The sequence below is a fragment of the Ovis canadensis genome, chromosome 4, assembly GCF_042477335.2.
Source record: "Ovis canadensis isolate MfBH-ARS-UI-01 breed Bighorn chromosome 4, ARS-UI_OviCan_v2, whole genome shotgun sequence".
In the NCBI taxonomy this organism is placed as follows: Eukaryota; Metazoa; Chordata; class Mammalia; order Artiodactyla; family Bovidae; genus Ovis; species Ovis canadensis.
Genome location: NC_091248.1, coordinates 117,072,716 through 117,085,915, shown reverse-complemented (window position 1 = coordinate 117,085,915; position 13,200 = coordinate 117,072,716). Strand labels below are relative to the sequence as shown.

General features: G+C 38.4%; 1 protein-coding gene across 2 annotated transcripts in view; it reads right to left on the bottom strand.

Moving 5' to 3' along the window:
* Nucleotides 1–13,200, bottom strand: part of TRIM24 (tripartite motif containing 24) — a 115,357-nt gene that overhangs the window by 4,215 nt on the left and 97,942 nt on the right. For both annotated transcript variants that reach the window (XM_069588486.1, XM_069588487.1), the window contains exons 14-18: nt 9,711–9,879; nt 6,507–6,835; nt 5,581–5,713; nt 4,515–4,589; nt 633–782 (exon numbers count right to left, since the gene is read on the bottom strand). In XM_069588486.1, the coding sequence (XP_069444587.1) occupies nt 633–782; nt 4,515–4,589; nt 5,581–5,713; nt 6,507–6,835; nt 9,711–9,879 (856 nt within the window). The remainder of the gene's footprint in view (nt 1–632; nt 783–4,514; nt 4,590–5,580; nt 5,714–6,506; nt 6,836–9,710; nt 9,880–13,200) is intronic.

Genomic DNA, 13,200 nt, shown 5'->3' with positions numbered 1-13,200 from the left:
CTATCATCAAAAAGCTTTAAGTCTGGTAGATGTTTAGATGATAAAGTTTTTGAGAAAACTCTTAATTAAGAATTATTTAAACCACATTCTTAATATTTCAATATCACAAAGACTAAAGTCTGGAAATGCCATATTTTAAGAAATAAAGGTGAGAATGACAAAGAATGCTTCTGGGTTAGATAAAAATATTTTCTAAACTGTTTTTGTCAACAGTAATTTGCATTTCCACTCACCATATAATAAACCTTTGACTATACATGTGGATAAGTGAAATGAAGTTGCTCAGTCGTGTCTGACTCTTTGCGACCCCACGGACTGTAGCCTACCATGCTCCTCTGTCCATGGGATTTTCCAGGCAAGAGTACTGGAGTGGGTTGCCATTTCCTTCTCCACAGGATCTTCCCGACCCAGGGATCGAACCCAGGTCTCCTGCACTGTAAGCAAGATGCTTTACCGTCTGAGCCACCACATGTGGATAACATTTTCCTAATAACCTCTTTTCATTCCTTGACATAGACTTGAACTTTTGAAAATTTATGCTACCACAGATAGATATCTTCATCTCCTTTGTTGGTAAGGTGTTTGGTTTAACATTACTTTCACATTGCTATTCCCCCCCGCCCCCTTCTCACCTCATTGAATTCAGCACAGTTTTGAAAGATCAATCTAAAATCAGCTACAAAATCTTCAGGCTTTGTATACATGCAATAATCTTCTTGTAGTCTTTTCTTGATGGTTGACAAGTCCATTGGATTTTTAATTATTTTGTAATAATCAGGCACCTTTCAAAAGAAATGTGATGTTATAATAAATAAATTCTACCTGGTCCCATATAAATTCTATAAGTAGTATATAATTCAGATCGTCCTTACTGCTTTTCTCAGTTCTATTTTGTCACTGATAAGGACATATATTCAGCAAAATCTGCAAGCACCTACATGTTTCCAGACATCGGGAAATGTTTTGTGTCACTTTTGTCAAAAATTTTCATCAGTTATTTTTAATGAAAAAACCCTACTACATTTACCCTCTTACTATTCTCCTTTTTTTCATTATTAAACAAAAAAGGTAATCATTAGAAAAAGTATTACTTCTAGTAAGATTTGACATGTTTTTGCTGCATGTGTTATAGCAAGTGGGCTCTGAATCTGGGTTTGAACCGCAGTTCTGCTACTCAATAACACTCTCCTGGGTATGTTACTGGGTTCAGTCATTTCACTGAAGCTGTTTCTTCAAGTTTCAAACATAAATAATTCTACCATTCTCATAGGATTTTGTAAAGATGAAATGAGATAATATATATTAAGGGGGCCTATTTTGCTGTTGCCATTATTCATGCCAAATGTAACAGTAGGCCAACATTAGAAAAAGCACCAAATTCTAGGTCACATTTTTAAGTGAATTAACTTTTTATTGGCATATTTTTGCCCTGCTTCTTTTGGGCACAAAGGGCCTTCCACCCCAAAGACTATAGTGGACCCTTGAACTGTGCAGGTACACTTATACACAGATTTTTTCCCATGAAATTCATACAGCAATACTATAAAATCTGTGATTGATTGATGCTGCAGATACAGAAGGCTGACTGTAAAGTTACATGAAGACTCCACTGTGCAGAAAGTTGGTGCCCTCAACCTCTGTGTTGTTCTAAGAGTCAAGTGCATTTCTTTTTCCGATCTTAACTTCTCAAAACTTGTTTACAAGGAAAGAAGTTCACTGCTTCTCAGCTCAGTGTTACTTGGCTAGTTTTCTTTTCTAATGTTGCATTCATTTAAAAAAATTTTTTTAACAAATCTATTAGCTTTTTAAAGGAAATTCAGACATCAGAGAATAGAACATATTTTGAGTAGCAAGTTCTTTCCAGCACCTTACAATAATGCACTAAGTGAAAGTGAAACTGAAGGTTGCAAAGTCCTGTTTGACTCTTTGCAACTCTGTGGACTATACAGTCCATGGAATTCTCCAGGCCAGAATGCTGGAGTGGGTAGTCTTTCCCTTCTCCAGGGGATCTTCCCAAATCAGGGATCGAACCCCATCTCTCACAATGCAGGCGGATTCTTTACTAGCTGAGCCACTAGGGAAGCCCATAATACACTAAAGTCACATAAACTTGAAATATGAAGCTTTTGAAGTCAATGGTAAGCACACACACACCTCTTCCTCTATTGTTAATGTCTACTTCTTAAGATATACCCATTTGAATGCAGAGTTCCAAAGAATAGCAAGGAGAGAGAAGAAAGCCTTCCTCAGTGATCAATGCAAAGAAATAGAGGAAAACAATAGAATGAGACCAAGGGAACATTTCATGCAAAGATGGGCTCAATAAAGGACAGAAATGGTATGGGTCTAACAGAAGCAGAAGATATTAAGAAAAGGTGGCAAGAATACACAGAACTGTACAAAAAAGATCTTCACGACCCAGATAATCACAATGGTGTGATCACTCACCTAGAGCCAGACATCCTGGAATGTGAAGTCAAGTGGGCCTTAGGAAGCATCACTATGAACAAAGCTAGCGGAGGTGATGGAATTCCAGTTGAGCTATTTAAAATCCTGAAAGATGATGCTGTGAAAGTGCTGCACTCAATATGCCAGCAAAATTGGAAAACTCAGCAGTAGCCACAGGACTAGAAGAGGTCAGTTTTCATTCCGATCCCTAAGAAAGGCAATGCCAAAGAATGCTCAAACTACCGCACATTGTACTCATTTCACACGCTAGTAAAGTAATGCTCAAAATTCTCCAAGCCAGGCTCCAGCAATACGTGAACTGTGAACTTCCAGATGTTCAAGCTGGATTTAGAAAAGGCAGAGGAACCAGAGATCAAATTGCTGACATCCGCTGGATCATGGAAGAAGCAAGAGAGTTCCAGAAACACATCTATTTCTGCTTTATTGACTATGCCAAAGCCTTTGACTGTGTGGATCACAATAAACTGTGGAAAATTCTGAAAGAGATGGGAATCCCAGACCACCTGACCTGCCTCTTGAGAAATCTGTATGCAGGTCAGGAAGCAACAGTTAGAACTGGACATGGAACAACAAACTGGTTCCAAATAGGAAAAGAAGTATGTCAAGGCTGTCTATTGTCACTCTGCTTATTTAACTTCTATGCAGAGTACATCATGAGAAATGCTGGGCTGGAAGAAGCACAAGCTGGAATCAAGATTGCCGGGAGAAATATCAATCACCTCAGATATTCAGATGACACCACCCTTATGGCAGAAAGTGAAGAAGAACTAAAAGGCCTCTTGATGAAAGTGAAAGAGGAGAGTGAAAAAGTTGGCTTAAAGCTCAACATTCAGAAAACTAAGATCATGGTATCCGGTCCCATCACTTCATGGCAAATAGATGGAGAAACAGTGGAAACAGTGGCTGCCTTTATTTTTGGGGGCTCCAAAATCACTGCAGATGGTGACTGCAGCCATGAAATTAAAAGACGCTTACTCCCTGGAAGGAAAGTTATGACCAAACTAGACAGCATAATAAAGCAGAGACATTACTTTGCCAATAATGGTCTCTCTAGTCAAGGCTATGGTTTTTCCAGTAGTCATGTATGGATGTGAGAATTGGACTATAAGGAAAGCTGAGCGCTGAAAGGAGATCCAACCAGTTCATTCTAAAGGAGATCAGTCCTGGCTGTTCATTGAAGGGACTGATGTTGAAGCTGAAACTCCAATACTTTGGCCACCTGAGGCGAAGAGGTGATTCATTTGAAAAGACCCTGATGCTATGAAAGATTGAGGGCAGGAGGAGAAGGGGACGACAGAGCATGAGATGGCTGGATGGCATCACTGACTCAATGCACATGGGTTTGGGTAGACTCCGGCAGTTGGTGATGGACAGGGAGGCTTGGTGTGCTGTGGTTCATGGGGCCGCAAAGAGTTGGACATGACTGAGTGACTGAACTGAACTGAACTGATTACTTGAAGTCTGCACCTATAAATCAAAATGTGTACAGAGATGGGGGGTGGGCATGGGGTGTCTTTACCTGAAATGGAAAGTTTCTTTCTCAATAGCTTTAGGATATATATACCTAAACTCCTGAGAGAAACAATTGATTTAAATCATCCCAGAAAATAGTAAGTAAAATACATGAGGAAAAAAGAATACATGAAAATAGAACAGAAGTTTTTGGGCAGTTAGTGACCATTAAAATGTAGTCAAGATTAAAGCATTCAGTATGTATTAATAGGGCTTCCAAGGTGGCTCACTGGTAAAGAATCTGCCTGCCAATACAGGAGATGCGTGCTTGATTCCTCGGTTGGGATGATCCCCTGGAGAAGGAAATGGCAACCCACTCCAGTATTCTTGTTGGAGGAATCCCATGGGCAGAAGAGCAAGGGGAGTGACTAAACAACAACAATGCAGTAAGTTTTAAGATTTTGATTAAGTTAAGAAATTTACTGTTGAAAAATGGTACAGAAACTAGATTCTCATAAACCAAGTTTCAGAAAAACCATCCCAATGTACAAAAATGCATTTTAATACTTTAATGCACTTTAATTAATACTTACAGTCAGAGGAACTGGGTCTTGAAAAGCCAGGCTCATTTCATGGCAGTAAAGAAACAAAAGTAGGCGTTCACACTTCTAAGCATAAATAAATAAATAAGAAATAATCAAGTCACAACTAATTTTTAGTAGCAATATTAATAGATCTAAAAGTACCAGAATGGAAATTAAAGCCAGATGAATACAAAAAACAGTGATACTTAGGGCTTTGATGTCCTTTCCAATCATTTGCTACAGTGTACTGTTTGACATTTTGGGATCCATGTAACATATGAGAGCAGTCTTTACAGAAATAAAAACAGTATCACTAGAAAACTACCTGAAGTTTTTATTTCCACTTATCTCTGCAATTTTTATACTGAATTACTCATAGTTAATAAAATGATGCATAATCAATAAAAACCATCCAGGTGTTAAGCGATCCAGAGGTGGATCTCTCCATGGGGTGTTGGGTCCTAAGGTCCCTCTCTGCTTGCAGGTGTTTCTATCATGCACTCTGCTATTTCTCTGCTTACAAGTCTACCCCAGTAACCACCGTGTCTCAGTGGTAGTGCATGTTTCAGCCCTCTCTTGCACGACAACTTTCATACTGATTGTTCTACTTAATAAATTAGTAAAGGAGCTTCTTTAGTAATAAATAAGGTTAAATACATTAGCTGGCTTTAAGGTATAAATCCAGTACCACTGGGTGAAAGAATGAGTTATTTCCAGGAAGAGTAAATAGAAAACCCATCTTTTTGCTGCCAATTCTGAACAAATTCCAAGGAAGAAAACATATTTGTAGTAGAAAATATAACTGAAATTTATTAAAGGTAGGTTAAATTTAGAAGTCCAGACCATATAAAGGATATGTAGTCTACCATGTTCAATTACTGTATTTTAAGCTTCTAGGAAATGTATATATAGCATTGCTATTTTACTTCATTTAAAAAGTTGTAATTGCCATTATTTAAGATTCTTGTATTCTGTGGAAGAAAAGCTCACTTCTTTGATGACGGCACAGCTGCATTACAACGATGAGGCGTCTAACCAAAACAACTAAGTTTAACAGTCTAGGCTGGAAACTTACCCTTTTGTCTATTGGTGTTAGTTTGACAAGGCCTTCAGTTTTCCTTTTTTCTGAGTTGTGAATGGGAGCGTCACAATCATATTCAACTTCGGGTTTAGATAAGTCTCGGCAGAAAGTGCAGATCCACTCTCCACTGTTGGGGGAGGAAGTATCTGACTGAGTTCCTGCGGCATCACTCCTCTCCTCACCACCTCCCTTTCCCACCCTGCTCCGTGCCATCTGTAATGCAGAATTATTTATTTGGTGTAACTGTTAATCACTGAGGATTTATCACCTATCTCCTATGTACATGGCACCGTGCTGAGAGCTTATCAACAGAAATACAGTTCATGGGCCTAAGGGGTGTGTTAGTCCAGTGAAGGGGGCATGAAATATACACACAAAAGAAAACAAACAAAACACATACATTAATCTATGGCTGATGTGAGGCACGAATGGCATTTTCCCCCAAATGATTCAAGAAAAAGAAACACTCTTGGTACTATTAAGTTTGAAATTATACAGCGGTTGTTCTATATTATTATCATCTCATAAGGTCTAAGAATTTACTGAAGATATTTATAAATAATAAAACTCAAATGCCTGGCAAATAAGATGCACTAAATTATGACAGTTGTACACAAGAACCATTGTTCTTCATGGTAATTTCCTTGTAATAATTTAAAGGGCCAGATGTTTTTTTCCTTGACATAGCAGACTAGGTTTTTGAGAGATGAGAGAAGCAAACGAAATGGGAGACAGAGTATGGAAAACCCTATGCTGAACATTTTGGCGTATAAATTTATGCCAAGTGGATTTCTATTTAAATTTTTACAAAGGTTTTGTGTTAAAAAAAAAAAAAAGGTTTTGTGTTACAGGATCAAATGTCATTGCTATTACTATTTATAGTGAAAAACTGTAAGCAAGGGAAGCAAGTGCCATCTTACCTTGGAAAATTTGCCAGAGTGGGCACGTGACAAGACAGATGGAATACTTTGGGACACTTCTCACAGCACAGGAGTTCCCCTCCATTCTGACAAACTGCACACCAGTCCTCATTGGGGTCATCCTCTTTCCTCGTCTCCCCAACATGAAGGGGTGACTTCTGGGAGGCATCTAGCCACTCAGACTTTCCATTTGAAGAGTTTTCCTGGTGAAGTCCAGGTTGATCTCCTGTGCTGTCAGGGGCATCAGATCTCAACACAGACTCCTCAGATGCAGAGCTCTGACTGCTATTTAGGAGCAGGGAGGTGAGTATGCTTCTTGGATAGTTGGTCTGCAATGGAAAGAGTTAACTATGTGTATGGATTTCTTAAACTGCCATTCTTTATCAGCACTACTACAATTCTGGATTGCAATTTGCTTACTCATGAGCACCTGGTTATTTCAAATGAGCACATGAAACTGCAGGAGAGCAGACTGTGTTTACTGCTAACTGGCCCTAATGGTAAAGAAGACATGGGCCTCTACTGGAAAACATCTTCCAAACAGAAGATCAGCAGCAGTAAGGGGGTGTGGATAATACAGGAAAAATCTTTTCAACGGCTTCAGAAGTGGCAGGATAGGTGGTTAATGTAGAAGTCAACCATGTGAACTGTAAATACATTTTACTGGAAACGTTAATTCAAATTATACCCAAACACAAAACATTCCTACTGTAGATTTTTAAAAATCATTCATAGAAAGGTATACTGCTTTAATTCTTGGTATCGATAATTTCACCTCTCCAAGTGCCATTAATATCATCAAGTTGAACCTAAATTTTATGTTGGAGCCTAGAATGGTGAAAATTTAAAATTAAGAACTAAATCTATTATTTCCTTTAAATGTTAAAATAAACTCTTAAGTAATAAAATGCAGATTCAGTTAAGGGCATGGTTATTCTAATATCATTCTTTGGAGGTAATTATTTTCAAATTATTTAGCTTTTTTTCTATGCTAGTTCTATATTTCTAAAGAGTATGCTTATACTGTAATTTTCCAGATTTAAATTTTAAACATTTTCTATTTTATTACACATGTATATATTTTTCATACTATGCAAGATTAGATTTTTCCTTCCTGATTCTCCATATCCTCCTTATACTTAACACACCATTTATGCCATCTTCTTAACATAGTTTTATTAAGCACTGATTTCTTTTTAGTTGGCAGGGGCAAGTACAACTGTTATAAGCAGCATTTATTCTAACTGGTCAGTATCAGTGCTGTACTAAGTATCCTGAAAAATCAATTTTTGGTCAAATGCATGTTCAGGTTATATTTTGATTATATAAAGTTCTTATTTAAATTTGTTATTTCAGTGTTTATTTATATTATTATGACTATATACTGTTCATTGCATAACCACAGTATGTACTATGATCACTTCCTCTTTTGTCTAACTTTTTGTTTTTTACTATGAGTCAGTAATTGTTGTTGGTCAGTTAAGTCATGTCCAACTCTTTGTGACCCCATGAATGACAGCACACCAGGCTTCCCTGTCCTTCATTATCTCCCAGAGCTTACTCAAACTCATTTCCATTGAGTTGGTGATGCCATCCAACCATCTCATCCTGTCATCCACTTCTCTTCCTGCCCTCAATCTTCCCCAGCATCAGGGTCTTTTGCAATGAGTCAACTCTTTGCATCAAGTGGCCAAAATACTGGAGCTTCAGCTTTAGCATCAGTCCTTCCAATGAATATTCAGGGTTGATTTCCTTTAGGATTGACTGGTTTGATCTCCTTGTGTCCAAGGGACTCTCAAGAATCTTCTCTACCACCACAGTACAAAAGCATCTATTCTTTGGCACTCAGCCTTCTTTGTGGTCCAACTCTCACATCCATAAATGACTACTAGAAAAACCATAGCTTTGACTACACAGACCTTTTGTCAGCAAAGTGATGTCTCTGCTTTTTAATACACTGTCTAGGTTTGTTATAGCTTTAGTTTCAAGGAGCAACTGTCTTTTAATTTTGTGGTTGCAGTCACCATCTGCAGTCATTTTGGAGCCTAAGAAAATAACATCTGTCACTGTCAATTACCTTACTCTATAATTTAATCCATTTGCTTCTTTTTCTAGATATCTAAGTTATTCTCACAATCTCCAACAGGGTTATAAAATGCTTCTCGATATTGTCAAAGTTTTTTTCTCCCTCTTCACACATCCCTAATGGAGTCTTCTGTTCCCCTATAGGGTATACAAGAGGAGCTGTTGAACTGGGGACTAACTATCCTTTTCTTTGCCTCTTTTCTGTGTTAGATTCTATTTCTGGAATTCTATGTCTTCCTCTTTCTGGGTTTACTTCATTTTCGATGAAGCATATCTTCCTCAGAATGAGTATATGGAATTAAATTTTTGAGACTCTGCATGCATGTCTAAAAATGTTTATTTCATCTTTATACATAATCATTTGAATGGGTACAGAATTCTCCCTACAAAATATCTTTCTTCACAATTTTGATATTTCTCTACTGGTTTCCAGCTTTGAGAGTCTGTGTGGAGGACTTGGTGACATTAAAATGTCTGATCCATTATGTAAGGTGTTTTTCTCCTCTGGAGGCTTTTAGAATCTGTTTAGAATACTGGCATTCTAAAATTGATGATGGTATATATGACTTGCATTTTTTTTCAATTACTTGTTCTGGTACTTGCTAGGCCCTTACAACTCAGATGCTCATGCCCTTCAGTTGGGCTTCCCTGATAGCTCAGTTGGTAAAGAATCTGCCTGCAAGGCAGGAGACCCTGGTTGAATCCCTGGGTTGGGAAGATCCCCTGGAGAAGGGAACGGCTACCCACTCTAGTATTCTGGCCTGGAGAATCTCAGGTAGCAAAGAGTCGGACACGACTGAGCAGCTTTCGCAAAGAGTTGGACATGACTGAGTGACTTTCACTACTCACTAGTACTGCCCTTCAGTTATAGGAAGTTTCCATGTAGTATTGCTTTGACAGTTACCTTCCATGTAGTTTACTCCATTCTCACTTTAAAATACCCAACCTCATTTAATAAGCCTCTTGTTTTGATCTACTGAGAGATTTCCTCAAAGTTTTCAACCTTTAAGTTGACTATTTTCCTGCCTTTAAATACTATTTAAATAAATTTCTACAATCTATTTAAAAGTTCCTTTCATCTTATCCCTCAAGTAGGAGTAGTACTGCAATCATAATTACATTTTGAGCCCTAGATTCTTCATCTGATTCTTGTTTCACTATTACAACAGGAAAATCGTAATTTTCAGGTGGTCCACTGTTTTCTTGTTTTATTCGAATTGGCTCCAACATGACCACTGGGACTTTGTGTGTAGAATCAGCTCCTGCTGGTTTGCTGGAAGAGCCAGAGCTAGAAATATAAAAAAAAAAGGAAAGAAAACAAAATCTAAGAAAGCTATCTTAAGTATCTTATAAAGAGGTATAACAATAGCTTTATGGGAATAATGCTGTATCTTCATGGCAGTGATAACTATGTTATATCAGCAAAAATGATACAGAACTGAAATGCAACTTGTATGCAAAATAGTTTATGTATAAAAAATGTTAAATGTGTTAATTTACCTAAATAGTTACATTATATACCTGGAAAGAATTCTGAATAAAACTGACTTCAATATTCTAAGGTTCTAAAATTAGGCAGCCAGATCTTAGAATTAGCAATTTTTTTTTTTAGTCTTTCCCATTTCCTTCTCTAGTCAGTGACAAAGAACTCTAGGCTCATATTAATGATTTGCTGTCACAAAGAGTGAAGATAATTAACTAGGGTCATAATTCATTTGTATGAGAGAGTTGAGCCAGACATCCTGGAATGTGAAGTCAAGTGGGCCTTAGAAAGCATCACTGAGAACAAAGCTAGTGGAGGTGATGGAATTCCAGTTGAGCTATTTCAAATCCTGAAAGATGATGCTGTGAAAGTGTTGCACTCAATATGCCAGCAAATTTGGAAAACTCAGCAGTGGCCACAGGACTGGAAAAGGTCAGTTTTCATTCCAATCCCAAAGAAAGGCAATGCCAAAGAATGCTCAAACTACCGCACAATTGCACTCATCTCACATGCTTAAGTACTGCTCAAAATTCTCCAAGCCAGCCTTCAGCAATATGTGAACCGTTAACTTCCTGATGTTCAAGCTGGTTTTAGAAAAGGCAAAGGAACCAGAGATCAAATTGCCAACATCCGCTGGATCATGGAAAAAGCAAGAGAGTTCCAGAAACACATCTATTTCTGCTTTATTGACTATGCCAAAGCCTTTGACTGTGTGGATCACAATAAACTGTGGAAAATTCTGAAAGAGATGGGAATCCCAGACCACCCGACCTGCCTCTTGAGAAATCTGTATGCAGGTCAGGAAGCAACAGTTAGAACTGGACATGGAACAACAGACTGGTTCCAAATAGGAAAAGGGGTACGTCAAGGCTGTATATTGTCACCCTGCTTATTTAACTTCTATGCAGAGTACATCATGAGAAACGCTGGACTGGAAGAAACACAAGCTGGAATCAAGATTGCTGGGAGAAATATCAATCACCTCAGATATGCAGATGACACCACCCTTATGGCAGAAAGTGAAGAGGACCTAAAAAGCCTCTTGATGAAAGTGAAAGAGGAGATTGAAAAAGTTGGCTTAAAGCTCAACATTCAGAAAACAAAGATCATGGCATCTGGTCCCATCACTTCATGGGAAATAGATGGGGAAACAGTGGAAACAGTGACAGACTTTATTTTTTGGGGCTCCAAAATCACTGCAGATGGTGACTGCAGCCATGAAATTAAAAGACGCTTACTTCTTGGAAGAAAAGTTATGACCAACCTAGATAGCATATTCAAAAGCAGAGACAGTACTTTGCCAACTAAGGTCTGTCTAGTCAAGGCTATGGTTTTCCCAGTAGTCATGTATGGACGTGAGAGTTGGACTGTGAAGAAAGCTGAGCGCCGAAGAATTGATGTGTTTGAACTGTCGTGTTGGAGAAGACTCTTGAGAGTCCCTTGGACTGCAAAGAGATCCAACCAGTCCATTCTGAAGGAGATCAGCCCTGGGATTTCTTTGGAAGGAATGATGCTAAAGCTGAAACTCCAGTACTTTGGCCACCTCATGCAAAGAGTTGACTCATTGGAAAAGACTCGGATGCTGGGAAGGATTGGGGGCGGGAGGAGAAGGGGACGACCGAGGATGAGATGGCTGGATGGCATCACCGACTCGATGGACGTGAGTCTGAGTGAACTCCGGGAGTTGGTGATGGACAGGGAGGCCTGGCATGCTGCGATTCATGGGGTTGCAAAGAGTGGGACACGACTGAGTGACTGAAATGAAATGAATGAAAATGAATTTTTAGGTAGGTTGATAAGAAGTCTGGGGTCCTGAGGAGGAGAAAGCGGCCTGGGGCTCCTGAAAAGAAAGAAAAAGACAAATTTTTTTTTCTACATTCCTGCATCTTTGTCACAGAAAACTTGTGTGTGTGTGTGTGTGTGTGTGTGTGTGTGTGGCAGAGTTTTAGTATAAAAAGGGACAGAGAAAGCTTCTGATACAGACATCAGAAGGGTGAAGGACAGTGCCTCCTCACTAGACTTAGCAAGGGAGTAGTATACTTTTTTAATTGGTTATTACAGTCAAGGTTGTAAAGGTCTTACCAGACCCACTACAATTTACATTTTAAGATGACAGGATTAGAACTAACAGAATACTATACAAAAAAGATCTTAATAACCCAGATAACCAAGAGGGTGTGATCACTCACCTAGAACTATTTTTTTTCCTTTAAGCCCAGAGCTAATGATTATACAACAAAACAACTCATCTTGCTCAAGGTTATGTTTAAAGCATCTGCCTACAATGTGGGAGACCTGGGTTCGATCCCTGGGTTGGGAAGATCCCCTGGAGAAGGAAATGGCAACCCACTCCAGTATTCTTGCCTGGAGAATCCCATGGACAGAGGAGCCTGGTGGGCTACATTCCACGGGGTCACCAAGAGTCAGACACGACTGAGCGACTTCACTTTCACTGTACCAATAATTATATAACAACAGTGTATCCTACATGTTTCTCCTTCTTAAGAACCTTCTGACCAATCCTGTCATCTTGAAGTGTATGTTGTGGGAATGGGTCTGGTAAGATCTTTTTACTGTTAGTTCTAATCTCATTATCTTAAAATGTAAATTGTGGGAGTGGGTCTGATAAGACTTTTACAACCTTGAGTCAGTCTTTTGATTGTCTCCCCTTCAGAGTATGTTTCTGCCATTAGATTAGGAAAGTAAGAATTGGGCTCACTATTGATGAGAAATTTGCAAGCAGTATGAGTGGTGTGTAACGGAAGTTAAAACACAACTTCAACAACTGTAAATTAATTTGTTTTACAGCAAATTCAATGCAAGGTATTTAGAAAAGTCAGAACACCAATTGTAGTATAAAATTATTTGTTTTCCCTAAGTTTTTATTTGTGCATGTCCCTATACAGTGCAGTGTGCTATACATACATCATTTCTGCTTTGTCCTTGCTATTATGCTAAACTCAAATGTATTTTCTAATTTTCAACACATGCACAAATCTTTTTCTATCTTTGATTCAAAGATTCAAAATTTTGATTCAAAGATACAAAATTGATTAACCATTCACTGATTTCATTAACATGTAATATATAATTATTATACACTGGACAGTAAGTTGAGTCAGTTTA